This window comes from Marmota flaviventris, chromosome 20 (assembly GCF_047511675.1).
Source record: "Marmota flaviventris isolate mMarFla1 chromosome 20, mMarFla1.hap1, whole genome shotgun sequence".
Lineage (NCBI taxonomy): Eukaryota > Metazoa > Chordata > Mammalia > Rodentia > Sciuridae > Marmota > Marmota flaviventris.
The window spans coordinates 14,839,289-14,866,936 of record NC_092517.1 but is presented as its reverse complement, the minus strand read 5'-3'; the positions used below and the strand labels follow the sequence as shown (position 1 = coordinate 14,866,936).

At 42.8% G+C, this 27,648-nt stretch overlaps 4 protein-coding genes across 6 annotated transcripts in view; 2 read left to right on the top strand and 2 right to left on the bottom strand.

Annotated features, from left to right (window-relative positions):
• The window catches only part of Cidec (cell death inducing DFFA like effector c), a 554,473-nt gene that overhangs the window by 365,844 nt on the left and 160,981 nt on the right, over positions 1 to 27,648 (top strand). The gene's annotated exons all lie outside the window — the stretch shown is intronic.
• Positions 124 to 7,113, bottom strand: Vhl (von Hippel-Lindau tumor suppressor). The gene is made up of 3 exons (XM_027931755.2): positions 6,684 to 7,113; positions 4,399 to 4,521; positions 124 to 2,585 (listed from the first exon to the last, which is right to left on the bottom strand). The coding sequence occupies exons 1-3, from the start codon at positions 7,021 to 7,023 to the stop codon at positions 2,410 to 2,412; spliced, it is 639 nt and encodes a 212-aa protein (XP_027787556.1). The 5' UTR covers positions 7,024 to 7,113; the 3' UTR covers positions 124 to 2,409.
• On the top strand, positions 7,114 to 27,597 carry Fancd2os (FANCD2 opposite strand). 3 transcript variants are annotated; one of them, XM_027931758.3, is made up of 2 exons: positions 7,114 to 7,282; positions 26,758 to 27,597. In XM_027931758.3, the coding sequence occupies exon 2, from the start codon at positions 26,766 to 26,768 to the stop codon at positions 27,300 to 27,302; it is 537 nt and encodes a 178-aa protein (XP_027787559.2). In that variant the 5' UTR covers positions 7,114 to 7,282; positions 26,758 to 26,765; the 3' UTR covers positions 27,303 to 27,597. The 3 variants fall into 3 exon arrangements, with proteins under 3 accessions (XP_027787559.2, XP_027787558.2, XP_027787560.2); XM_027931757.2 differs by lacking the exon at positions 7,114 to 7,282 and adding an exon at positions 22,842 to 23,121; XM_027931759.2 differs by lacking the exon at positions 7,114 to 7,282 and adding an exon at positions 24,250 to 24,481.
• Brk1 (BRICK1 subunit of SCAR/WAVE actin nucleating complex) lies at positions 14,764 to 21,942 on the bottom strand. Its single transcript, XM_027931760.2, has 3 exons — positions 21,782 to 21,942; positions 15,621 to 15,703; positions 14,764 to 15,389 (listed from the first exon to the last, which is right to left on the bottom strand). Exons 1-3 carry the CDS (start codon positions 21,897 to 21,899, stop codon positions 15,363 to 15,365), a joined length of 228 nt encoding a protein of 75 aa, XP_027787561.1. The 5' UTR covers positions 21,900 to 21,942; the 3' UTR covers positions 14,764 to 15,362.

Sequence of the window (27,648 nt, the reverse complement as noted above, 5' to 3'; positions counted from 1 at the left end):
TCAAAACTCTCTCTCAGAGAAAAAATCAGGTTAAAATAACCTGCCCTACCTGTTTCTTCTACTCTGTGCCATTTAATGTATTAAACAGCCTTAAAAAAAAAAATCAAAACAGGAAACATCACAATCTCTTAAGAACAATACATTTAATACATTCACAGGATTCCAAATGAAAAACAACATTACTCATGCTATATGTTTTCAGTTTTCCTTGGACAACACAAAAAAACACAGTACTCAACCTTGCGTTTTCACCAGAGGAATGTGAAATCTCATTTTGACACATATACTCTCATTTTGACACACAAACAAGTTTAAAGAAATAAAAACAACATTAAACTACTGCAGCACCAGCTGACTTCCTTCAGTTTCCACTCAAAAAACACAGAACTCAACCTGTGTGTTTTCATGGGAGGAATGTGAAATCTCATTTTGACACAAAGACAAGTTTAAAGAACTAAAACAACCTTGAACCTATTGTGATACCAGCTGACTTCCTACAGCTTCCACTCTGTCCCACACCACACCACCCACAGCTGCACAGGGAACTCTCCCCCTCCACCCTTGTTTCCTCAACAGAAAATTAAATATTTAGAGGTCTGTCACTGAATTAAAACTACTATAACATGCTAAAAAAAAAAAAAAGCCAATTTATTTGTTGAAAGAGAGGAGTAAGATTAGATGATGCTTAAAGGGCATAGGGAAAACTATTCACATTTGTCTCATTTGCTTCACTCTGGTTTTAGAACATAGGATTGTGCCCAAAGGAACTAATGATGCCAAGAAATACCCCAAACACTAATTATAAAGAAGGACTATGCTAATGTTTATGAAAAGCTTATGCTAATGTGGAAAAATATTTAAGTTATAAAGTTAAATGAAAAAGAAGGATACAAAACTGTATATGCATTATGATCTCAACTATGTCAAAAGCAATAAAACAAAATATGCCCTGTAAGAGGCTGAAAGAAATTAGTGGAAAAGCTCAACAGCGGTTGTATTTAAGTAATGTGTCTACAGTGATCTTTTTTTTTTTTCTTCTTTTTTTAACTTTCCTGTCTCTTCTAAATTTTCTCTCATGGGAGGATTTTTTTTCAAAAAATATTAATTACAAAGAAGTAAGTCTGAATTAAGTTTTGAATTTGAATCCAATCTATAAGAAAGGATGTGAATGTTCATAAAACTGTAAAACATTCCAGGCTCCTTGACAATTCTACTGTTGGGAGTAACTAGCCTGAGGGTAGAGGGGTTCGGCTTCTCCACATCCCAGGAAAAAGTGTGACCAGGTCCTACTGATGCAAATGCTGAACTGAACAGAAATGTAATGATTTTACAGAAAGGAACAGATATCCATGCCTGGCAACAACTTTTTTATAGTAGGAGCTCTTCCACACTAAATTAAACATGAGGATGGCTCTTTCCTGCTATTGCCTAGATACATGTCAAGTTACAAGAACACTATTATCAGTCAGGCATAGTGGCCCATGCCTATAATCCCAGCGATTTGAGAGGCTGAAGCAGGATTCTAAGTTCAAGGCCAGCCTTGGCAATTTAGCAAGACCTTCAGCAACTTAACAAAATCCTGTCTCAAAATAAAAAACAAAATGGGCTGGAGAGGTGGCTCAGTGGTAAAACACCCCTGGGTTCAATCCCCAGTATCAACAACAAAAACAAAAAGCACAAACACTATTATCACAGTGGCTATGGAAACCTTATCCTCGTTTAGAAACATTAATAAAACAGTATTGCAACAAGAGTGGACAAGAAAAGTGCAACACTTAGAAAAAGTGCTTTCTATAAAAATGATTCCCTTTAACATGTTTCTTTACTGCACACACTTTAAGGCCTCCCTCCTTTCCCCTCAACAAGAGAGGAGGCCGACCCTCCAAATGCTTTCTTCTAAATCATCCATCAGACTGAAGGCGCACAGTGTCCGAGGCACTAGGGTCTCAAAGAGGAGAAAACCTGTCCCTGTCTCAAGGACGTTGCAGTCTTGCAAAAGTGGGAGGTGGACATATCCCCAACCATCACATGTCCCTTAAAAGCAGACACTGCCTCTTTCTTACCATTAAAGAACATGCTGCAATTCTCACTGAATTACTTACACAAATATCCTTACACTGAAACTTTCCTGACTTACTAGGAGGCAAAAATGCAAGTATTTTCTCTTGGTGAGTACTTCTCAAAAGAGCAGGTACTAAGTAACACTTCTGACATTTGCCCCTAAGCATCACAGCGCCTAGTGAAGTCAGTTAACGTACTTCTTTCTAGGCAATAGGAGCTTATTTTACTCCAAAAAAGATATTTTGAAACCGAGAGTAAGTGACCAGTCCTATATCTAGATCAATCCTCATCAGCATGATCAAAAGCTGAGATGCAGGAACGGTAACTTCAATTAAATTCTTCAGTCTCCTATTCCAATCGTTGATTTTCAATGTGCTCCTGTGTTAGCCGTTCCAGGTCTTTCCGCACATTCGGGTGGTCTTCCAGATCTTCGTAGAGGGACCTGACGATGTCCAGTCTCCTGTAGTTCTCGGGCTTGACTAGGCTTCGGACAACCTGCAGGCATCGCTCTTTCAGGGTATACACTGTAAGGCAGGAAACCAAATCCTCAGTGGCAGGCTTAGGCCTCAGAGCAAGGAATGAGTGAGAGGCTCTGCCAATCCCAGCAAGTATGTTTACTAAAGGCGAACCTTACATTAGGTTAAAAAAAGAAAAGGGTGAGCACATATGTTGTGTGTGACATTAATGGGTGCCTCATGAGTTTCATGCCCCTGTATAGTAACTTCCCCTTGAAAGTGAGACTGTGATTTGCTTAAATGAAGGCAGATGAGGTGATGCTGGCTTCTCTGAGCCTAAGCCTTAAGAAGGGGTGGTGACTTCTGCTTTTACATTCTTAGGAGCCCTGAGTTTCACTGCTGGAGAGAGCACACAGGAGGGACAGTCCCTGAGACCACCTGGAAGAGGGGCCCAACCCCAGGCCACCTGCCAGCAGAAGACAGCAACACTGCCAGTCTACAAAATAAACACCAAGCTGAACTCAGCATAGGCAGCAGAATTAGAACAGATTTTTTTTTTAAGTTTTAGGGGCTGTTGCCATATTGCAATAAATATCAAAACCAGTGTGTAACTAGATTTGGGAATAACTCAATTTTTATTTTAATCTCACTGGGGAACTAACTTTTTAAAGGTATCAAAAGAGGCAAAATTTAACCTAACAGTGCTCATTTTGTACACACCCCCCCCATTTTTTTTCCCCCACTAGGGATTGAACCCAGGGACACCCACTGAGTCACATTCCTCAGCCCTTTTTATTTTTTATTTTGAGACAGGGTCTCACTAAGTTGTTTGGGGCCTCGCTAAGTTGCCGAGACTGGCTTTGAACTTTCAATCTTTCTGTCTCAGCCTCCTGAGCTGCTAGGATTACAGGCATGCACCACTGAGTCTGGCCCCACTTCTTTAAAACAGTATCTATACATACATTTTAGTTTTAACCCAATGAACCCATAGGTACTTATTTGGGTTTTGTTTTTTTTTTTCCTGAAGAACTTTAATTTCACAGGGTTCAACTTAATAAATAAAATATTTTGAGCTTTAAATGAATAGTGAACTATGGTATTAATCTTTAATTCATTGATTTATTAATCCCTGATTGACACCGAGTTTAACTGGATTAAATTAAAAATATAACACCAGAAGTCAACAAATAAGCCATGATATCTTTTTTTAAAAATATTTTTTTAGTTATACATGGGCACAATATCTTTATTTTGTTTATTTATTTTTATGTGTTGCTGAGGATCAAACCCAGGGTCTCACACGTGTGAGGCGGGCGCTCTACCGCTGAGCCATAACCCCAGCCCCATGATATCTTATTTTCCTATTCTTCTGGGACCCTAGGGACAAGCCTACTCCAAATGGCATCCATAATTCTACAATCAGATATTCAGTTTAGACCATCTTTTAAGAGCCCAGAGTGCTTTTGAGATACCAAAACATCTTTGTTCAATATACATCTATTGAACAGGCGTGGTAGTGCACACCTATAATCCTGGTAATTCAGGATGCTGAGGCAGGAGGATCACAAATTGGTGACCAGCCTCAGCAACTTAGCCAGATCCTGTCTCAGAATAAAAACTAAAAAGGACTGGAGATGTGGCTCAGTGGTTAAAAGCCCCTGGACTTAATATGCAATACCATACATACACACACATACACACACTCATACACACACCATATGAAAAAATATTATTTACAGTAGAGAACAAAGCATAAAAAGACTGAATGAGAAGGCTCACCAACCTCTAGCAAAAAATAGTAAGAAATGGTACTCCAAGTAACCTATCTTCTACTTATTCCAAGGAACAATCTTATCTTTTTAAAAAGACTGAGCATCAGTACCTGGCAGAGTGATGTTGGCAAAAATAGGCTGTCCGTCAACATTGAGAGATGGCACAAATAGTTCAGTTTGGTTAACCAGAAGCCCGTCATATGTGCCTGCGTCTCTGAAGAGCCAAAGGTGACCTGTTAACACAAGCAGAGGCTGTTAAGGAGACACACTGGTCTAAGACAAGGCACCTATTCTCTCTCTCCCCTGACATACATGAAGTGCTTGCCTCTTGTTCTGCCGACAAGTCACAAAGTCTTTCCACCATCAATAACAACAGCAATCCTTAAAAAGGATCTATTTACAGATAAGAAAACTGGTTAAAGAAGGCAAGTCACTTGCTCTAGGCAACACACAGAATGCAGAACCTGTACCTAGGGCTCCAAATCTAAAATTTGGGCAGAAAAGCAAAGCCTAGGTCAAGTAATCAATTGCAAGTCATAATAAACATTGCAAACAGTAAGAGAATAAGCCACAGGTTCCTCATATCTAATTCTCAAAAAGGAGGTACAAAAAGAGCATGGTGTGAGAAATGAGCCAGACAAAAATAGGGTGCATTCTGTATGAACAGGCAAAATTAACAAATGGTGGGGAAAATGGGGGGGGGGGAACCACAGGGAAGGAGGCAAACCTTCAGAACCAAGATTCCATTTGAGGAAGGAAGCTCAGAATAAATATCGCACTCCTTCCTTGGGCATAAGTACTTGAAGATTTAGGTGGGAAATTTTAAGAACTTTAAACTGGTAATTTTTTTGCTGTGGCAAAATATACCCAGGTGAAAGGGGTCTCCCCCCTAATTTAACACTAACTATTTTAAGAGTACAATTTGGTAGCATTAAGTAAATCCACATTTTTAAATAATTTTGTATTAAGCCAGGCAAATTTTGAAGAATACAAAACTCACACAATTTCCTCTATAAAATAAGTTCTACAGAAATATGGATCCCTGGAGGCACTGTGTCTGTGTTCTTCCTCTTCAAACATTAGTTTGGTCTAAAAGGCTGAGACATAACTTAATGTTGTAATACAGCAAGAAGACTGACACCAGATTCAAAGCAGATGTGGCCCCTTGACTGAGGATTTCTTAACCTATAACTATTAAAAATACATTTATTTTCTACATAAATTTTAAAAAGAAAAGAAAAAGGAGAGGGCTGGGGGTGTAGCTCAATGATACAGTGCTTGCCTAGCATGCATGAGGTCATGGGTTCAAACCACAGTACCATAAAAAATTCATTAGCTTATTAAGTATGTCACCCTAAAAGAAGAAAAGACCCATCAAGAAGGATCAGCACAAGAAAATTAGGAAAATTAATCCAGAGTAGGACTACTCTCTGCCTGAGCTAGGGGAAGCTTATTGACTCCACCTTAGATAAGGCCTGGTTATCCCTCACCAGGGTTTTTTGTTTTGTTTTGTTTTTGGCGGTGCTGGGACTGAACTTAGGGCCTCACACAAGTTAAGCAAGCGCTTTACCACTGAGTCACATCCTTGGCCTCCCCTCACCAAGATTTTTACAATAGCTTCCTAACTGGTAGACCAGTAAGTAGTTCTCCCTCTCCAAGCCCCTATGCAACCTGGGTGAGCTTCTTGGTATGTAAATCTGACTATGTCAAACAGCCCTATTTCACTAGGGCTACTTCTGAGCTTCTTTTCCTACCATTCCATACCCACCACCCCTTCTGGCAAGGCCCCAGTCTTGGCACACGAGGTTCCTTCTGTCTACAACTGAACTCATATTTCTTGGATTGGCTGACTTCTACTCAACCCTGCTTCTGAACTGAGACCACAATCCCCTCCCACGCTCCCACAACCCCCTGAGCTCTGTTCCTATCGCAGCAATTATGACACTGGCTTATTCTTGTCTATTCATGAATCTCTCTCCCCAATGGGACTATGGTCTCCACGATGGCAGGGACCCTATTCGAAACTGAAGCACTGGGAATATCAGGACTGAACGAACAGGCATTAGAGATGGAGCCACATTTGGGGGATAAATGCACTTGAAAGGGGGAAAAGCCACCTTCAAATGTAAATCTTTCAGTTTTACAAAGAAGGTTCTGCCACCTGCAGCATCAACTTGGATCTGTCACTACGTCTGTGTGGCTTCTGTTCCTCGACCATGAAATGGGAAAAACAGTAATTTCGCCTGCTTTCCAGGATGGGGGAAGGACTGAGTAGCATCGCTTTATCGTCCTGCGGTCCACAGGCCTAGGGAGCGGAGCAGCGATCAGCATCGGCATCCGCGAGGGCTCGCCTCGCGCCCCGGGACAAAGCAGGCGGCGCGGCCGGGCCTCGTACCTCGGTAGCTGTGGATGCGGCGGCCCGTGCCCGGCGGCAGCGTGGGGTAGGGCTGCGGCTCGCCGTCGAAGTTGAGCCACACAGGTAGCACGACGCGCGGGCTGCGGTTGCAAAAGATGACCTGGGAGGGCTCGCGCGAGTTCACCGAGCGCAGCACCGGCCGCTGTCGCCCGGCCTCCATCTCCTCCTCGGCGCCCGATTCCTCCCGGTCTGACTCCTCCGGACCGGACTCCTCAGCGCCCGATTCCTCCCGGCCGTACTCCTCAGGGCCGTACTCTTCGGCGCCCGCCTCCTCGGCGCCCTCCTCAGCCCCTTCCCGGCTCCCCGCCTTCCGGGGCATTACCCCCGCAGCCTAGGCAACCCTGGCCCGGTGGCCTCAGGATTCGCGGGCCGGACGCGGGGCGGGACGTGCGTGCGCGCCCCGGGCAGGCCTGCGCCACTCTTCGCGCGCTCTCGGTCAGGCATAGAACACGCAGCCGCAGAGACTATGCGCGTGCGCAGATGGGACCTCGAGCCGGGGGCGGAGTGGGTGTGTTCCGTTGTCGCGTTTCTACCGCGATTTCCTCTCTTAATCTTCCTTCGTTCCTAAGACTTTCAAGGTATTTGCCACGTTTTTCTTACCATCTGCCCTATCACTTAAAGTTCTTCTTACTCATCGTTTGTTTCGTCTCTACTTTGGGTTACAAAATTTAACATGCACAGCAGCGTACCTAAGGGACAAAATTTCCCTCCCACCTTTGCACCCCCCACTCACCGAAAGAGTTCCTGGAAACAAAAAAGTATAACCGGTGTTTGTTGTTGCTTTTGGTACCAGGAATTGAACCCAGGGGTGCTTAACCACCAAGCCACTCCCCAGCCTATTTGTATGTTTTAAGACGGTCTCACTAAGTTGCTTAGGGCCTCGCTAAATTGCTGAGGCTGACTTTGAACTCGCGCTCCTCCTGACTCAGTCTCCCGAGCCGCTGGAATTACAGGCGTGCACCACCAGGTCCGACTTGTTTTGCTTTCTTTCAAAGATACTTGTGCATATGAAAGCAATTAAACAAGTTTAAGAAGAGTGTTTTTTTGTTGTTGTTTGTTTGTTTTTTGCCTGTGATCTAGGGATGAAACCTAAGTAAATGGGGATTATAGGTGTGCACCACCACACCAAGAGCATATCTTGGTTATTATGGCTATAACTACTGTATATATGGGAGTACAGATGTTTCTTCAACATACTGATTTCATTTCCTTTGTATTTCAAATACTCTTTCACTTGTGCCCAGACAAGTGAAAACTTTCAGAAGGCGAAAATATTTCAATTGAAATTTAATTATATAATTACATTTAATTATATTTAGTCTATCAAATAGCACAGCTGCAGGGCATGGTGGCACACCCCTGTAATCCCAGCATTTGGGGATGCTGAGGCAGGAAGATTGCAGACTGAGGAATTACATTAGTAAGTAGTCTGTCTCAAAATAAAAAAGGCTGGGAATGTAACTAAGTGGTAGAGTGTCCCTGGGTTCAAAACCGTCTACAGGGGTTAAAAAAAAAAAAAAAAAGTTTAGCAATGCAGTACCCTGCATAGGTTGTTTACTCTCACAACTTCCTGGTTGACTGGGAACTGCAGCTCAGTGCTGCCACACGGCATCATAAGAGTACTGCATAGTCGGGAAATGATAATTTCCACTGAAAAGTCTATTGTGCTTACAACCATTGTAAAGCTGAAAAATAGTAAAGCCATTCTAGGTTATGGACCATCTACATAGCAAGTAGTGAGACTGCTGGATCATATGGTAGTTATATTTTTTAAGTTTTTAAGGAAACACCATGCTGTTTTACATAATGACCATACTAATGTACATTCCCAACAATATACAAAAGGTCTCTCTTCCTCACATCCTTGACTACACTTATTTTGTCCTTTTTTTTTTGAGACAGGGTCTTGCCAAGTTGCTTAAGGCCTAGCTAAACTGCTAAGACTGGCTTCAAATTTGCAGTCCTCCTGCCTCAACCTCCTAAATCACTGGGATTACAGGTGTACACCACCATGCCCACCCTGTATTCACTCTGAAAAGAAACACTGAGTTTGTCACATTGAATGAGTTCAGGTTGAGGATAATCTCAATTCAAAACTGTTTTGTGATGAATCCATATATTCTTTGTACTATTCTTACAGCTTTTCTGTGAGTCTGAAAAATGCTTCACAGATTATGGTTGGGAGATGCAGAATGAGACACAATACCAACCTCGCTCTTAGTCTCAAAGCCCAAAGGAACCAAAGATAAACTTGTCCTAGACACCCTCAAATGCTAATGTCTATGCCAATGGATACCACCTGACTAAATGCCACGGGCAACTGCCCTTTTGCTCTAAGTTGTCAGTGAGATCCAGAAAGAAGTTGATAGATGACCAGCCTGGTACAGAAAATGAAACTCCCTTGTGACATGAGTGACTCAGCACTGACCTTGGGAATAAGGACTGGGTTCTAGCTTTGGCTTTGCCATTATAGTGGGTATAATTACTTGGCATATCTGGGTTTGCTTCTTTTTTTATAGAAACAAAGATTATCTCGAAGATAATCTTACCTGTCCTAATGTTCTGAGTTTTAATTGTAGCTAATACTAAACTTTGACAACTTAGTCTGCAGGTAGGTGTTATGGTTTAGATACTAGGTGACCCCCAAAAGCTCATACAAGAAAGTTCAAAATGAAATGATTGGATGAGAGTCTTAACCTAATCAGTGCATTAATCCCCTTATATGGATTAACTGGGTGGTAACTGTAGGCAAGTGGGATATGGCTGGAGGAGGTGGGTCACTGTGGGTGTGCTTTGGGGGTTTATATTTTGCCTTGGTGAGGAGAGCTCTCTCTGTAGCTCTTGGTGGCTGTGTCCTGAGCCACTTTCGTCTGTCACACTCTTCCCCCATGAACTCCTGCCTTACCCCGGGTTAGAGTAAGCCATCTGTGAACTGCTGAAACTGATCACCAAATAAACTTTTCCTACTCTAAAATTGTTTTTATCAGGTCTTTTGGGCACAGTGATGGAAAAGTTGATTACAACAGTAGCTTTTCTTTTTGTTTCTTATGTGGTATTGGGGATGGAACCCAAATCCTCGAGCAAGTGTTCTACCATTGAACTCTACCCGTAGCCCAATCACATTTTGGTAGTTATTAATGGCAGCAACTGTCTACAAACTACCAGAACAAGTTTCATCTATCATTCTCCAGAAGAGTGGGGGCAAACTTTTTTTGCAGGCATCTGTTTGAAACTAAATACAAATGTGTGGAAGGAGCCTAGAGATAAAAGGGCTTTCTACCCCATTTAGTATGGCTTACAGTATACCATACATAGTATAAAAATTATGTGTGTATATTTTTTTGCGAGAGGTTTACTAGGGATTGAACCCAGTAGCACTCTACCACTGAGCTACATCCCTAGTCCTTTTTCTTTTTTGAAACAGGGTCTCACTAAGATACTGAGGCTGGCCTTGAACTTGTGATCCTCCTGCCTCAGCCTCCCAAGGCTTGAGTAACAGAAGGAGAGCTGAGAAGTAGATACTTGTCTAATGCCAAATGATCAGTTCCCCTTTTTCCTGCTTTCTAAAATCCAGTTCAAGGTTTTCTTTTTCTTTACTTTTTGTGGTGTTGGTATTGAACTCAGAGCTCATGGATGCTAAGCATACCACTGAGCTAAACCTCCACCTCCTGTCCTCAAGCTGTTTTTGTTTTGTTTTGTGGTATTAGGGATTGATCTCAGAGGTGCTTTACTACTAAGCTATATCCCCAGTCTTTTATTTTTTGAGACAGGATCTTGCTAAGTTGCTGAAGGTCTCACTAAATTGCTGAGACTGAATTCAGACTTGCAATCCTCCTATCTCAGCCACCTGATTGCTAAGATTACAGGCATGGGCCACCAAGCCCAGTTGTCCAACTGTTTAGTACTAGGGATTGAACCTAGAGGTGCTTACCACTGAGCTATAGCCCCAGCCCTTTCTATTTTTTATTTCGAGATAGAGTCTTGCTAAAGTTGCTTAGGACCTCAGTAAATTGTTGAAGCTGGCCTTGAACTTGTAATCCTCCTGCTTCAGCCTCCTGAATTGCTGGCATTACAGGCATGTGCTGTACATGTACATCAGCTGGATGGCTGATTTTTAAAATTTAGCTCATTTCTCACAGGAGAAAACAGGAAAGTTTTTCAGCATAATCTTTCTTCAGAGACCAGTAAGGTTTTGTAACAAAAGGAAGGGAGGCACAATGTGAGTCTCTTCTCTGTATTGTCTAACCTAGGAAGAAGAAAAGGGACTAAATCCAATTTTCCATTATGATGAAGCAACTGAAAACAATAAAATTCAGTATCTCTGGAAACACTTTAACTTCTGAAACTCAAGTCTCCTTAGTTTAAAATAACCATCTTGTCAACATCTTAGCTTTGCTATAAGAATTAAATGTAATGTTTAAAAAGAGAAAAAAAAAAAAACATTCAGCAAACCTAGATTAAAATGTAAAAACAACTTTATCGTCCCCAGGGAAAGTGAAATGTTAGTATTCTAGAACCATGCCTGCATACATTGATTAGTGACGCACTGGAGACAAAAATAAATGGTGGTTTAGCATAACACTATTTATGAACTGCAACAAGCTGGGAACAAAGATGCGACTTGCAAGTAAAATCCCAGTTACTGGAGCCCAACCAAATAGAGCTGTTTCTTTGTGCTCCAGAAGCATCTGTAACTCAGAGATAGCTACAGGAAGTGCTGGAATGGATTAAATTCCTTAGGCAAGACTTTAGAAAACACCACATAGTGAGATGGGTATGTAGCTCAGAGATAAAGCACTTTCCTGGCATGTGAGAAGCCTCTGGAAAAAGACAGCTGGCAGAGGGCTGGGGTTGTGGCTCAGCGGTAGAGAGCTCACCTAGCACGTGAGGCACTGGGTTCAATCCTCAGCATCACACAAAAATAAATAAATAAAAAACAAAGGTGTTGTTTCCATCTACAAAAAAAAAATATATATATATATATATATATATATATAAAAAATATAAGGAAAGCTGGCAGAAGTGAAGCCACACCAGTAGTAGTAGTCCAGATTCTGCAAGGGAAATTCATGAAACCATCTTCACAAAATGAACGAGCATAGGCAGATGTGGCTCAGGGGCTGAGCACAAGCTGAGCATGCTAAGGCCCTGGGTTCCATCCCCAAAGATGAAGAAAAAGAATGATGGTGTGGAGGTATATAAGACTTGCATGGGTGCGTGATTGCTTAAAATATCTGAGAGTAGTGAAAAGGCACTGGACTAGGAATAAGAAAATCAGTTTCAGATCTGGCTAGAGCAGTTTATTTATTTTGGGGGTAACAGGGATTGAACTCAGAACACTTAACCATTGAGTCACATCTCCAGACCTTTTTAATATTTTATTTAGAGACAAGGTCTCACTGAGTTGCTTAGGGCCTCGCTAAATTGCTGAGGCTAGCTTTGAACTCAAAATCTTCCTGCCTCAGCCTCCCCAACTGCTGGATTACAGGCATGTGTCACCATGCCTATCTGATTAAAGAAGTTTGTAAGTGAGGTAGATCTGGGCCCAAATCCAGCACCTCTTTACTTTTTAAGACATGAGCAAGTTGCAGCCTCTCTGAACCTGTTCCTAACCATCACCTAGAGATAAGAATGCCTATATGTTACAAAACAACTTGAATGTTGTTTGAGGATGAAATTAAAGAAAATGCATAAAGCACTTAACATGTTGTAACAATAACTTAGAGGGTGGTTGTGTATACACACACATCTCCTGGAAGGCCAGGGCCTGGTGTGAACAGGGGATGATTATACAGGACAAATTAAAGCACCATGCAGGATGTAGGAACTGCTGTCACTAGAGGAGGCCAGGTTCACCAGTTTCTCCAAAACAAATGGTACATACCAATTGCTATTTTTCCAGCCTATATTGTACTTAGGGCACTAACTCTTTAACATTCATTACATCGCCCCTACCCCCACCCAAGGTATTAGGGATTGAGCCCAGGGTCACTCTGTCACTGAGCTGTATCTCCAGCCCTTTTTATATTTTTCTTTCATTTCATTTTGTGGTACTAGGGACTGAACCGAGGGTGCTTTACCATTGAGCTACATCCCCAGCCCTTTTTATTTTTTGAGACCAGGTCTTAGCAAGTTGCTTAGATCCTTGCTAAATTGCTGGGGCTGGCCTAAAACTTGTAATCCTCCTGCCTCAGCCTCCTGAGTTGCTAGGATAACAGGCATACACTACCATACCTAGAAACTCAGTATTGTGGGCTGGGGATGTGGCTCAAGCAGTAGTGCGCTTGCCTGGCATGCGTGAGGCCCAGGTTCGATCCTCAGCACCACATACAAACAAAGATGTTGTGTCCGCCGATAATTAAAAAATTTAAAAAAAAAAAAAGAAACTCAGTATTGTAATACCAATAAATTAACAGATGGGCATCAATAAGGCGATAAAACTTGAGCATTTTCACACATATCCCATGACAAGGGCCTTTCTGCATATATGGGTTACCCTTACTTTTCCCCTATTACCATTCTCATGGTCCTTACACATAGCAGAAGCCAATGTCTGTTGAACTACAGAGCACAAGATAACCTAACATTTGGCCTTTAAATGTGCTTTTTCAGCCTGGAAAAGAACCAAGAAAAAGGACAGGTAAAATATTATGAATAACAAACTCAAGTGACTCTAAAAATATACTACATGAGCTCAATAATGTTGAAAAGAGCACTTACCACGGTAAAGGATGTCAGCTGTCTCCATTATAAGATTCTATTTTTAAATACAAGTACAGGTTAATGCCTTATATAAAATGCAAGGATCATAAGTCTTTCAGCTTTCAGATTTTTGGGGGTTTTGAAATATTTGTACATACATAAGATAATCTGGTGATGGAACCCAGGTCTAAATATTAAATCTCTTAGTGTTTCATATACATCTTATACACATAGAATAGCTTGAATTAATCTTATATGTGTAGGTTGCTTGTTTTGACAGCAGCCCACATGAGGTCAGATACAGAAATTTCCACATGTGGTATCATGTTATTGGTGCTCAGAAAGTACTGGATTTTGGAGAATTTCATGGATGCTCCATCTGTACTACTAAAAATGGTCTTCCAGGGGTTCTAAAAAAGACCTGAGTGCAGGGTCTGGGGTTTTGACTCAGTTGGTAGAATGCTTGCCTCACATGCACAGGCCCTGGGTTCAATCCCCAGCAACACACACACACACACACACACACACACACACAGAAAGAACTCAGTGCAACACAGCTTGAATTCTGCAAGTCAGTTTAATTAGTATTTACTGACTACACACCTTCCTCAAGGCATCCAGCTGGGCAGTATAGGAAAAAGGGAATGGAATGCATATACAACAAGATCAAATCCAGAGCTGAAGGGCAGTGTTAGCACAATGTGACAGGAGGAACCAAGAAAAAGGACAGGGCAAATACTGAATGGAAAAGTCTGTGGGTACTTTCTGGGGGAAGTTTGATTTGAGTTAGACTTTGAATGGCAAATATGACTTGTGTAGAGGAAAATTAGTGTGTGCAGAACACGATGAATTCCATGTGATGAAAGTGGAGATTTGATTTTGGACAAAAGCCTTCAGAAGCAGGTTGGCCCAAGTTTATAGAAAGCTCTGCATACCAGGATGAACCATTATAGACTCTTCTGTCTGAACTCCAGGGTTTGCTTTTCAAAGGAAGTAGATATTTAGCTTGAATCTTGTAAAACTGATAATCTGCCCTGGATTGTGGTTAAATTTTGTGGATGCTGGTATTTCAACAGAATATAACCATTATGTCTGATTCAGTGCTTTCTTTTATTGGTGAATAACGTGCCTGCATAGTAATACTTGGTCTCCTGCTGAATGACCAAACGATTTCCAGGATGAATTAGTTAGCTGAAGTACAAACACCAGGACTCAGGCTGGTAAGCTACCTAGACTTTGAATCAAACAGCTACATCTGAAAGTTGTAAGTTAGAATAATAATCCTATATATAACGCTTCTGTGACCTAGATAAAACCATCTATAGTTTCTCTCCCCACCACAATCAAAGCAGCCAGATGAAGTTGAAGAGTTTATTAAGGAAATATGAGAGGCATAGACACCCCAAGTGACAGAAAGAAAACTCTGAAATGTCCCTTTAAGCCAGGTGGGGGCCTGGCCTTGACCTCCCCAAAAAGGGAAATCAGTGGGTTTGCAATAACATTCTCTGGCAGCCACTGCCAGTGCACAAGTATCTCAAGCAGGACTGCCCCCCACCTCCTATCCAAGGTGGGAATGAGACAAAGACTGTCCACAGAATCAGTGCAGAGGCAAAGAGAAAAGTCTGAGAGAGAAACAGAAGTGAAAGGACCTTAACAAAGAATCTCAGACTGTTGGCTTTGAACACCTCAAATACATTGATAAGTAGGTCCATAAAATGTTACTGAAAAGGTAAAATGCCTAATGTTGTTTCCAACAATTCCCCTGGACTTCTCCCCCATGCCACATCACACTCCCAGAGGTACATGGCAGAGCCCAAAGGCCACACTTTTGAAAAAAGAAAAACAAGAAAAAGCCCTGTTGTTCTTTAAGGAGACAAGGAGCTGAAGGCTGCTGGGGCCTTTCCCACGTGGCCTGTGTTCTGTAAAGCAACTTCCCAGCAGCAGAACAGCATAGTTCTAGGTGAGCGTCTCACCTTTTGTCACCTGTCAAAGGAAAATTGACATTCAGATAAATTCAAAGGGACTAAGGGAGCCTTTGAAAAAAAAAAAAAAAAACTTTTTTCATATCATTCAGATCAAAGATTAAAAGAGTCAGAGATACCTAAATCCAGGCAAGGTACTTAATTCCTCTACGCCTGTTTCTGATTTCAGTTTTCTCAATAGTAAATGGAAACATGCATTCTCTCTGGGATAGCCCCTGCCCATCATACTCACCCGTGCTTCAATGTACTCTATTCTCCGTTCAAGGGCTGTCAATTTCTCATTTAGTGTTGCGAGTCTTGAACGACAAGACATATCTGGTAAAAGGAAACTGATGTTCAGGATTAATGTCACTCCAAACACATGTAAGCACATGCACCCACACACAGTACACAGAAACACATACACCCTGTGCTAAAGAAGAGGAATAATATATAATGGGACCTTAGTGGACAAGGTGAGAAGGATCTTAGAAGCACAGTTGTTCAGATGCTACTGAACAACCTACTAAGGATAGAAGGCACAGAAGAGTGGCCCCTAAAACCCGTCCATGCCCTAATTCCTGGAACCTGTAAATATGTATCATACAAGTCCATAAATATAGATGACAATGGTAGAAGGTCGAAATGAGATGGAAGAAAGAGATGAGATTTAAAGCATGAAGAAGACACATACAACCTGTCATAGCTGGTTTTGAAAAGGCGAGGAGGCAATGAGCCAAGGGATGTAAGTGATCTTTGGAAACAGGAAATAGCTTCAGCTGACAGCCAACAAGGAAACAAATCTCAGTCCCACCACCACAAGAAAGTGAACTCTGCCAACAATCTAACAAGCAAAGATGTAGACCCTCTCTCAGAATCTCCAGAAGGAAGGCCTGCCGACACCTTGATTTCAGCCTAGTGATCAGTGTTGGATTTCTGACCTACACAACAATAAAATACATTTATTTAGTTTAGGCTCCTAAATCTGTGAAAATTTATTATGGCAGCAATAGAAAACTAACACACTAAGGATGTACAAAAGGCCACTAAGTTTCAAGAGAAGAGACATATTGTGTGCATGTGCAAACAGTTAATTTAAAAAATCCTTTCAAAATGTACAACTATAATGTACCAATAAAAAATGTAGGGGAAAAAAGGAGAAGTGACAAAGCAAAGAAAATAGACATGCCCAAACTTAAGATGGGGTTATGTCCAATAAACCCACAGGAAGTTGACAAGCTAGGGGCGTGGCTCAGTATTGTTTTGGTGTTAGGGGTTGAACCCAGGGGTGCTTTACCATTGAGCTACATCCCCAGCCCTTTTTAATTTTTTATTTTGAGACAGGGTCTAACTAAGTTGCTTAGAGCCTCACTAAGCTGCCCAGGATGGCCTTAAACTTGTCCTACCTCAGCCTCTTCAGTCACTGGGATTACAGGTGTGTACCACCATGTCCAGCTTTTGTTTTTGTGGTACTGGAAACTGAAACCAAGGCCTTGTGCATGCTAGGCAACTATTCTACCACGGAGCTATATCCCAGCCCTTATCTTGGTTGAGCACTTGCCTAGCATGTGAAAAGTCCTGAGTTGGATCCTCAGCATGGGGGAAAATGAAGTATGGTTTTTACTGCATGTATATTACTTTCAAACCATGGTGAAATTGAAAAAGTCTAATGTTGGACCATCAAAAGTCAGGGATGTAATGTCTGTAATGTCAAGAGAGAAAAGCTGAGGCCAAAAAAACAGCAGATATTAAGGAGAAGAAATAAGGTATCAAAAGTTTTTGAGCTCTTGGAAGCCTCACCATTACCACAACCCTAGAAGTATACTTAATCTTTCATCTTTATCTGCCTAGACCTTTTAGGACTAGAGAAAACTCAGAGAACATCAAGAACCCTCTGGAACCCACACTCCATCTGTGAAAAACAGCCCAAATCCCTTCTTTTCCTCTACCTTTTCTAGTCTCCTTTCACCTCACCCAAAGTGCAACCTAGATTTCCCCCAAAATAACTTTTCCTCTGCAAACTCCTCTCACCGAAACTGCTTGACCTCTCTTTTTCCAACTACCCTCAACATAAAAAAGAGAAAGGCATCAAAGCATGGTGATTATTTCTCACTACCTCCTCCAACACCGTCGCTCAGTCATATCTCTCAATAACCTTTACTTTTTATATCTAAAACATACACTCCCTGAGAGTCTCCCACACAATGATTCAACACCCTAACAACTTTCCTTTTCATCTCTTCCCTGGCTATTTTGCAAAGTGCTTCAGCAGATTTTGACAAATCTGCCTACACTCTGATCCTGCCTCAAGTTTCATTTCATCCTGTCCAAATCTTACTCATCCTGCCTGCCTAAGCATCTTCCATCAAGACCCAGTTCAAATTCCATTTGGGAGGTCTTACTAGAACATAATCAACCTTTTCTGAATCTATCTGAACAATTGTGGATGAACTTCTAGTCTCTAAGTTATTAGTGTACTTGGTCTTTGGTTGTTACTTCCCCTTTACATGAAGATTTAACAAGAATGTTCATCATTATTACTTATGATGGTGAAAAAACAAAAACATGCCCAGCATTAAAGGAAAGGTCTGTAAAGTATAACAAACTATAAAGAACTATTAAAACAATCATTAGGGGCTGGGGATGTAGCTCTGCGGTAGAATGCCCCTGCCTAGAGCAAGCATGAGGTTCAATCCCTGGCATCAAAAAAAAAAAAAAAAAGTCATTAAAAATTACAGAGCCTAGGGAGCTATAATTTATTCCCCACACCTCTTAAAATTTGGTTACAGCCCAAGTCTTCCACTTTCTACTTATTTTTCTTACTGTTTTTATGCTTTTCTTTCTCACTCTTGCCTATTTTCACTCCTACTCTTTATTTGTGTGTGTGTGTGATTGCAGGGATTGAACCCAAGGTCTTGAACATGTGAGGCAACTCTACCAACTGAGGCTATATCCCCAGCCTGCTACTCTTATTTTTTGGTAATTTACATACCAAAAAGTTCACCTGCATAAAGTATCTAATTCAATGGTTTTTAGTATTATTTGCAAAGTTATACAATCATTACCAGAATCTAATTTTAGAATACTTTCATCATCCCTAAAAGAAACCTGTTCCTATTAGTACTTTCAGTCCTCACTGTACCTCCCCTCGTCCTCTGGAACCCACTAATCTTTGTCTCTTCAGAATTGGCTTTTCTGAATATTCTTCACTTTTCTTTTTATTTTTTTAAAAAATTCTTTTACAGTGTTGGGGAAGGAAACCAGGGCCTTTCCCATGCTAAGCAAGTGCTCTACCATTGAGTTATATCCCAACCACCCGGCCTTTTTTGTGGAGAGGTACTGGGGATTGAACCTAGTGGTGCTCTACCACAGAGCTACACCCCCAGCCCTTTTGAGACAGGGCCTTGCTAAGTTGTGGAGGCTGCCTTCAAACTAATTATCCTCCTGCTTCAGTCTCCTGAGTGACTAGGATTACAGGTGTGTGCCACTATAGCCCTATTCTTTTCAGTCTTGTTTTCTGTCTGCTAGAGCTGCTTCCTCTAATTCCCAGATCTAGCTTGCACAGGAGCACCTCATACCCCACTATTCCTAGATACACTCTCATTTTCAACAGAACCAAATTGTTTTTCAGACTGTTTTTCATCTCAAAAACACACATTATGTATGCCATTTAGTAAAAACATGAATATCAACTCTGACAACCTGTCATTTCCCAAGAAAAGAGACACACCAAAATTATGGGTAGGGTGGGAGAGGTAAGAGGAAGAGTTCCTTCCTGGCTGACTGCTTCTACTCTAGTGGTCAATCTGGTAATGAACCAGAATCTAGTAATGATACTATGCTACTGGCCTACATGGATAAACAGCACTGAAGAATATAAAATGTTCAGCTGCAGAAACTCCAGTCATATTCAGATCCCATTAAATATGTACTGATTCAAATAAAAAACACTGAGAAAGCATTCAGCAGCTGGACAAATCTAAAACCAGAGTGTATTAATGTATACGTTATCACAAGATTTTCACAGCAAATGCTACCCTATTAGGATGCTTAATAGTGTGCACACGTCACCACAGTTGTACATGCCTGTTGTCAGCTACTTCTCTGAATGCTTATTTCATATAATCTTAGTACTACATACATCAAATTTTTTTTCTCTTAAATTTTTCTTTTCCCAGGAGGGGTGTGGGTAGGAGGGGTACTGGGAATTGAACTCAGGAACTTTCTATCTCTGAGTTATATCCCCAGCCCTTTTAAAAATTTTATTTGAGGCAGCATCTTGCTAAGTTGCCCAGGCTATCCTCAAACTTTCAATCCTCCTGAGTCACTGGAATTACATCCTGAACTGTTTTTGCAGGTACATTTTACTCCTAGGATGAGTCTTGGGACTGAATGAAAAAGAGTTTCGGATTTGCAGTGAAGGTCAGGTGTGATAGCATGGACCTGTAGCCACAGCACTGGGAGGATAAGAGAAGGTCACTTGAATCCAAGGGTTCAAGACCAATCTGGGCACTATAGCTAGACCCCATCTTAAATCTGAGGGTACCCAAACTACAAGAGTAATAGGGTAAATAGGCCTGTAATTTTGCAATATCTTCAGGTCATTAAAATCAATCAGTCTAGCCTTTCTGGGTCTCCTAGCTCCAAATCCATTCTTTCCACTAAATCATATTCCTTCACTTGTATTTCTTAAAAGAAAAAAATAAGTTCTTTTTTAGGATACATGAGCTCTATAATATCCTGATTACCATCCTCTACCAAAATTTCTACAGCAACTTATGTGTGAATATGTTTATACTACTAATCTTTTTTTTTTTTTTTTGGTACCAGGGATTGAACTAGGTTAACCACTAACCACACCCTCAGCCTTTTTTTTTTTTTTTTTTTTTTTTTTTTTTTTTTTAAGAGAGAGCGTCTCCTGAGTTACTTAACACCTTTCCTAAGTTGCTGAGGCTGGCTTTGAACTCCCAATCCTCCTGCCTTAGCCTGCCAAGCCACTGGGATTAAAAGCATGCACCACTGCACCCGGCCTCTTTTTTGCTATTTAACATGGCTGAGAAAGGAACTAAAGTACTCACTCTATGGTAAGCAGATGCTGTACCCCTGAGCTACACTTTCAGCCCACTGACAAAACCCTTACTCCTGCTACAAGGATCAGTCCTCTCTCTACAGAACAGTTAATTCATTCTCAATTCTTCTTTTTTTAAATAATCAGCTTTTCCTACTTAATCTTTTTTCTTTTTCTACTACTGGGGTTTGAACACAGGACACTCTACCATTAAGCTATATCCCCAGCACCTTTTTTGGGGCAGGTTTGGCCAGTTGATCCCCCTGCCTCAGCTTCCCTAGGAGCTGGTATTACAAGCTGGTATTACAAAGCTGGTAGCCCTTTGCTCAGGCTCCTATTTAATCTTAACAACTTGATGTTGCTGAATTAGTGGTACCAAAAAAAGATTATTAGACATCATCCCTTCTTCTTGTAATTACCTAAGAAACACTATCCAGGGCTGGGGAAGTAGCTCAGTAGTAACGTGCTTGCCTAGCAAGCATAAAGCCCTGGATTCAATCCCCAGCACCAAAATTAAATAATAAGAGATCTTAGAAAGTCTATCCAGCACCAAGGCGTCTGAAAGAAACACTTGGAGAACATAGGGTAGAAGTTTCTACTATAGGTTACTGCCCAGAAGAATATGAACAGTGCATAAAGAATTTAAGACTGTCACGAGCATTACACCCAGGAGAGATTTTGGTAAAGTTGTCTCTATACTGAGAACAACTGCTTGGAAGAATGGGCTAGAAGAAGGCAGAATACCCACTATAAACAATACACCATCCATAAAGAGGGCATTTTCAAGGCCCTACAGGACCCGGGCCTTAACTCTGATCTCACCGCCTACCATTCTGAGCACAGCATACACTGAAGACAGGAAAGAATGAACAGTGAATGGATGACAGGGGCGACTAAAAGAGACTAAAGAAAGAGGTTTTGACTTGATCCTGAAGGAGACGGGGAACTGTTTGAGGAGTCTTTAAACTGGGTAGTGACACTGTCAAGACTGCACGGTCTAGATGCAAAGTGGAGACTGGAATGGATGCGGAGCCCAAAGGACCAGGAGACCACTGAGGAGGAGAAATCCCACGGAGGGCGGAGGGCGCTGCCTTATGTGTCTGGGGAGAGGGCCTGTTAATGAGTCCAGCGAGATGACAACGAAACCATCAGCTTAGGGCTGGGCAACCTCACAGGAACTGCCAGTGGAGCCTAAGGTCGGGGGGAAAGGTGGAGCCTAAAGGAGGAAGCGAAAACCGGCAAGAGCAGAAGTCTCCGGGGGTCCCCGGAAAGCTCCTCCTCGGCGCCCCTGCAGAACCGCCTCCGAGGCCTCCCTCCTCCCCGCCTCCCCCAGCCCGCCCGCTGACCGAACGAATTGAGAAAGTCCGCGATTTTCTTGATGCTGCTGGTGATGACTTCAATGTATTCCCGGTTCGCCCAGTCTTGGTGAATCTCTCGTTGCACCGGATCCTCCTGTCCCGCCATGGCGGCCGTCTGAAGAAGAGTGAGTGCGCCGGCGCCTCGACCCCATAGGCCGCCAGTGCGCCTGCGCCGCCAACCCACGCCCAATCGGTACCCACTAAACCCCGACATTGTGGTGCGCCTGCGCACTGTAGCGCCCTCGCCTGCGTTCTCGCTCCGCTCCCACGCCCTGGAAAACAGATGCCTGAACTCCTTGGGCGAGCTGCACACCCACGCCTGTCACTGGCAGTTCTGGTCATTAGGGGGCGCGTGGGCTCCCCTCGCCTACTCCCTTAGCGGCTCCAAGATCTTTTGCGCTTGCGCAATCTGTCTCAGCAATAAGACAGGCATGGTTGATTAAGCCACACTAAATACAAGTCACTTAGGAAATGCCTTTCATATGATGCACCATGTAATATGATGTCCCACTTTGCGTTTAACAAATGAGCAAAACATGGCAACAATCGGGCCCAGTGGCTCACGTTTGTAATCCTAGCGACTTGAGAGGCAAAGGCAAGGAGGATCACAAGTTCAAGGCCAGCCTGGGCAACTTAGCCACTGTCTCAAAGTAAAAAAAAAATAAAAATAAAAAGGGCTGGGGTGTTAGCTCAGTGATAGAGCGCCCCTGGATTCAGTTCCCAGTGACGCAAATAAACGTTTAAGACCCAGCGATGGAGAGGCCAAGCCAAAATTGGTAGGGTCAGAGGTAGTTGGTCACAATGTTAACTAGTATCATCCTTTCAGAAGGAATCTTGTAAACTGGTAGCAAGTAAACATTTCAAAGCTTTTGACCCCCTAATCATTTCATTAAAAAAAATCAGTGGGGGGAAAAACCCACAAAGACCACTTTAACCACAAAGATGTTCTTCGTGGTAGTAGTATAACTATGGAAGAATGGCTAATATTGTAAATATTATGCAGTCATGAAATGTTAATTATGATCACTTTGGCAACATAAAATGTCACATGATAAACTGAAGGGGAAAACAGAATACATATTTTTCTTTAGTGGCAACTATGTGTTAGTTGATTAGGGCTGCCCTGGAAAGGGAATACTGGCCGCCTGGAGCAAGTTCTCCAGAAGGGAAGTTGTTATAAAAGCCTGAACCCGGCCAGCCCCTCCCACCTCTCTGCTTCCTGCCTCTCCTTGTATTTCCATCTTTCATGTATGTTGCCACCATGTGCCATGGGGCCCTCTCCAGAGCCTACACCACATTGTTATGGATTCAGCCTCTACAATTGCAAGGTAAAGAACTTTTTTTTTTTCCTTCATAAGTAACCTGCCTCAGCTATTTCATTGCAGGAATAAAAAAGCTAATACAAGGAGATTCTGGTTTTCCGTATGTTACTACATATCACACTTGGAAGGATGATAAATGACACTTCCAGGAACTCGTTCCCAGCCCAAGGTAACCATTCTTAATGGTGCTGTGCTAGGACAATTATGGGTGTACAAGAAAAAGGCAGGTGGGCCATTAGTTCCCCCCACAAATACTGCTAGACAATGCAGTAGATAGGCACTGGGGATTCAGGAGTTAGCTTGGTGGACTCCTTCCTTCCCTCAGCCATCCAGGGCAATTGAAGCAATGCTTACAAACTTGTCAAGTCACTTTTTCAGTATGATGAAAGCATCAGTTTTTCAGCATTGCAACATGAGACAGAATCGCCCTCCCCAACCTGTGAGTACTAGCAGATGAACCCAGGGATGCACTACCACTAAGCTACACCCTATCCCTTTTTATTTTAGGGGGACAGGGTCTCACTAGGGTGCCCAGGTTGATCTAGAACTAGTGATTCTCCTGCCTCAGCCTCCCCAGTAGCTGTGATTACAGGGCATACGCCACCATTCCCCAGAATAATAATCCTGAAGTTTAACAGCAGCAGACAGGTTTTCAATCAGGAAGTCAAGGAAAGATTTTTTTTTTTTCCTCTCTTGACAGGCAAACATTTGTAATAAGTTCTGTCTCCTTGCACTGGATCATTTCAATACAGCAGCAAAAGCCTTCAGGACCCTCGGTCCTTAATCCTGAATATGGGCAGAGGGTAATTAATACACATTATTATTAGTAGTAGTAGTAGTACTGGGGAGTGAACCCATGTATGCTTAACTACTGAGCAACACCCCCAGGCCTTTTTTGTATTTTATTTAGAGACAGGGTCTTGCTGAGTTGCTTAGGTCCTCGCTAAATTGCTGAAGCTGGCTTTGAACCCGCGATTCTCTTGCCTCAGCCTCCCAAGGTGCTAGGATTACAGGCGCGCACCACCACCCACGGCTTGATACAGATTTTTATCCCTAACTACAGGCCCAGGATTTTTACACCTGACCACAGCCTTTGTGGTGGGGGTTTCTGTTCTCTGTGACCTGATCAAAGGCTCGCAGGTATGGTAGGATGGGGATGGGAAGGAATTCTAACTAGCCCTGCTGAAACCTGAGTCCTGGACCAGGCGTTCCAAGGAGTGAGTGGGAGGCCAATCCTGACACCTCCCAGTGGGGCGGGGCTCGGATTCTCCCCCAGGGGTCCTGGGTCACAAAGGCGGTTGCCAAGCGCTGGTGGAGAAAAGATGCTGCTGCCACTCTGGAGCGTGCGGCCCACGGAGTTCAGCAGGTGAGCCCCCGGCCCGGATGGTGGGACCGGGCCCGGGCTCCCACCTCCTCTTCCGCCTCGGCCAGCGCCGTCTGGCCACCGCACCCGGGGAGGGGCCCCAGGGGGACAATTCCCTTCTCCAAGCACTCCAGCTCCTCGGGATCTGTTCACACAGTTCACGAGGACCTCAGCTGCATTTGGGCGCTGCGTTCCCCTTTCCAAGGTGGGGAAATCAAGGGACTGGGTCCCTTGGAATGGGAGGAATGGTATGAAAGGGGATACTTTGGGGCCAAAAACACCAGGTGTTCCCTATTTCGGAGCTATTACAGTAGTTTTAGTATACTTCCTATTCAATCCCTCCTGGAATGGGTGACAGTGACTTCTTGCTTGGGATGGGCTGAACCATTTTTAAACCTTGTGTGAAGTAAGCCCTCTCTTCCATGTTGTTTCTGAATATTCAGGCTGGACATGTGACAAAGCCTTTTAACTTAGGCTGTTTCCTCTTAGGAGGGTCAAGAAAAGAATCCTGAGGATTTGACTTCTTTTTTTGGGGGGGGAGGGGGCATATGTTTAGAGGAATTAATATTCTCCATCCCATTTTGTCATAAGTGGCATACCAAAGTGGCCCCAATCTTGTATGTATGTTCTTAAGGTCAAGATATCTTGCATCAAAAGCCCTTCAGAGACTGGAATAGATAATTATCCCTTGGGTGCCAATTTCTCATCCTAAGGCAGCCCAGATATTTGAATGTTTAGTAATTTGCAGGAAGGCTGCATAGAACATGAGAAACATACCAGCTGCAGTAAACCAACCCATCTTCTTCATACTAACCATTGCTGGGGCAGTTCTGGGTTGAAATGTCACCAACAATTCTTTTTAAAAGATGAATTTCATTGCTTCAACACTATGGTGAAGCTGTCAACTTCTCAATGATGACAATTACTGGGTAGGATGAGATCAAATCTACCACTGTATTTTGTGGGAGAAGCAAAGAGAGAGAAAAATACACTAGGCTAGAAAGAAAAGGGATTTGCTGTATATGTCCCTTGACATAAAAGGTAGATACTCAAGAAATGTGAGCATCTCTTGAAATCAGTAAGGCCCTTAAGTATTGTCAGTTTTGAAACAGAATGATGGAAAGCTCCAAATCTACTTGGATAAAGTATGAGTTAGCAATCTCCTCCCAACCCCCCCACCACCACCCCCGCCCCTTTTTGGGAGGTGGTGCTGGGGATTGAACCCAGGGCCTTGTGCATGTGAGACAAGCACTCTACCAATTGAGCTCTATCCCCAGCCCACCTCCCAATCCTTCATTTTCAAAGACAAAATCATCATCATCATTATCATGGTCTTAACCAGTGGGTCAGTGGGTCTCACATGGATGAAAAAACAAAAACCCATACCCAGAAAAACAACAACAACAACAAAAAACGCTTTAGAACATTTTAAGAGACTCGCCCGTGGAAGTGTTTCCCCTCAGCCTGGTATAACTCCTCTAAGGTGGTCCCCAGTTGCCTAGGACTCAGAAGAGCTGTTCCCTTTGTATCAGGAAACAGACTTTTAGGGGCAAGAGGGAGCAGACTGTCTCCATTATGAAAAATAGTGCAAGCTGGCTGGAAGTGCTTAAAAGGAACAGTGTAAGTTGTTCTTAAACTGAAAAGTACAGTGGAGTCCCCTGAAGGGTTTGTATAAATGCAGGTTTCTGGACCCCACCCCAGAGTTTCTGATTCTGTAGGTCTGAATTGGAGCCTAAGAATTTGCATTTCTACCTACTTCCCAAAGGATGTTCAATCTGTTAGTCCAGAAAGCATACTTGGGAACCACTGATGTTAAAATACATGGCATTAAGGGTGACCTATTTTTAAGATATGGCCTGAGCTGCTTCTAATCTCAAATAATAAGATCTCATCATGAAGTCCCAGCACCCTCTGTCACCTCAGAGGTATATATTCTGTCATGAGCAGTTACCAACACAGCCCAAGTCCCAACAGTGGATTGGGACATTCCATGTCAGACAAATCCATTTCCTCATTTGTAGGATGGGTTAAAACCTCCCTTTAGAGGCTTGTAAAAGGTTTAATAGAATTTTAGTGCACATATCAGTTGACACATTCAATACTCATTACCATCCCCATCCCCTACTGTCCTTTCTAGAATTACTAATACCCTATCACTACTGGAATCTGTTCATGGGAACCACAAAGTAAGTTTAATAAGTCAGTAATGAGACAGATGTGAACTGTCATGGCCATGACCTCGCCTGGGAAATTCCATGTTTTTGATTCCTCTCCTTTAGGACTGTCAATGGCAGGATATCAGCTCTGGTCACCATGGACCCCACTGGATGAGAGCTTCCAATGGCTGCGGCACACAACACCTACCCCTTTCTCCAAGCACCCCTTTAGGGCCTCCCCCTGTTTTCCACATACCCCTTCTGACCTTGAAGTGCAGCTGTGCTTTCAAGAGGTCACTCTAGTCCTAGACAGCCCGTTCCTGGAAACCGGAGTGAGTCCCAAGTTACCCTGCCACACGTCAGAGCTCCGAACCATGAGCAGCAAGAAAGGACTGGTCAGGAAGCCCCAGCCCATCCGCCTCAGTGGAGTGGATTCTGTCTTTGGCAGGGTCATCACGGCTCAGCCACCCAAGTGGACTGGGACCTTCAGAGTTTCAGACAAGTCAGCCTTCTGCAAAATTATCAGCAGGGAGCACCAGTGGCCCACTGGACTTAAGGAGCCTCAGATTCAGATGACAGTGACTATGTGCAAACAGATGCTGCGCTCCATCCTCCTGCTGTATGCAACATATAAGAAGTGCACCTTTGCCTTACAACACTCCAAGTAAAGGGTCCCCATCTGATCCCCCCAATCTTCACACCATGTTCTTTGGTATGTACCTGAAGCTTACACAAATCTGTTCACATAAATGAAACTGTGACACTGCCCCAGCTATTCTGCTTTCCTGTGAAGCAGTGATAATTCAGGAGCCCCTGTCTCTCCAAAATAAGGGGAGGGTGGGCAGTGATAACAGTGCAAGGGAAAACATTTCCATTGTAAATTTGAAACGACCATTTAAAAGAGTCAAACTAGCATTGACATGTACATGTGATAAAGAACCATTAAACCATATAAATCAATGAGCCTACTGTGAACTCACTTAAACACCAAAGACAATAATGAATTGGGGGAAA

Bases quoted from the DNA above. Each gene is read 5' to 3' on its own strand.
- Vhl (XM_027931755.2), bottom strand. From the start codon at position 7,023: ATGCCCCGGAAGGCGGGGAGCCGGGAAGGGGCTGAGGAGGGCGCCGAG. The intron at 4,522-6,683 runs GTACGAGGCCCG...TTGTGTTAACAG, and splicing joins CCGCATCCACAGCTACCGAG to GTCACCTTTGGCTCTTCAGA. The intron at 2,586-4,398 runs GTACTGATGCTC...CCTGCCTTACAG, and splicing joins TGCCAACATCACTCTGCCAG to TGTATACCCTGAAAGAGCGA.
- Brk1 (XM_027931760.2), bottom strand. From the start codon at position 21,899: ATGGCGGGACAGGAGGATCCGGTGCAACGAGAGATTCACCAAGACTGG. The intron at 15,704-21,781 runs GTCAGCGGGCGG...TCCTTTTACCAG, and splicing joins GGACTTTCTCAATTCGTTCG to ATATGTCTTGTCGTTCAAGA. The intron at 15,390-15,620 runs GTGAGTATGATG...TTCCTTTGACAG, and splicing joins TAGAGTACATTGAAGCACGG to GTGACAAAAGGTGAGACGCT.
- Fancd2os (XM_027931757.2), top strand. From the start codon at position 23,040: ATGTATGTTGCCACCATGTGCCATGGGGCCCTCTCCAGAGCCTACACC. The intron at 23,122-26,757 runs GTAAAGAACTTT...CCTCTCCTTTAG, and splicing joins TCAGCCTCTACAATTGCAAG to GACTGTCAATGGCAGGATAT.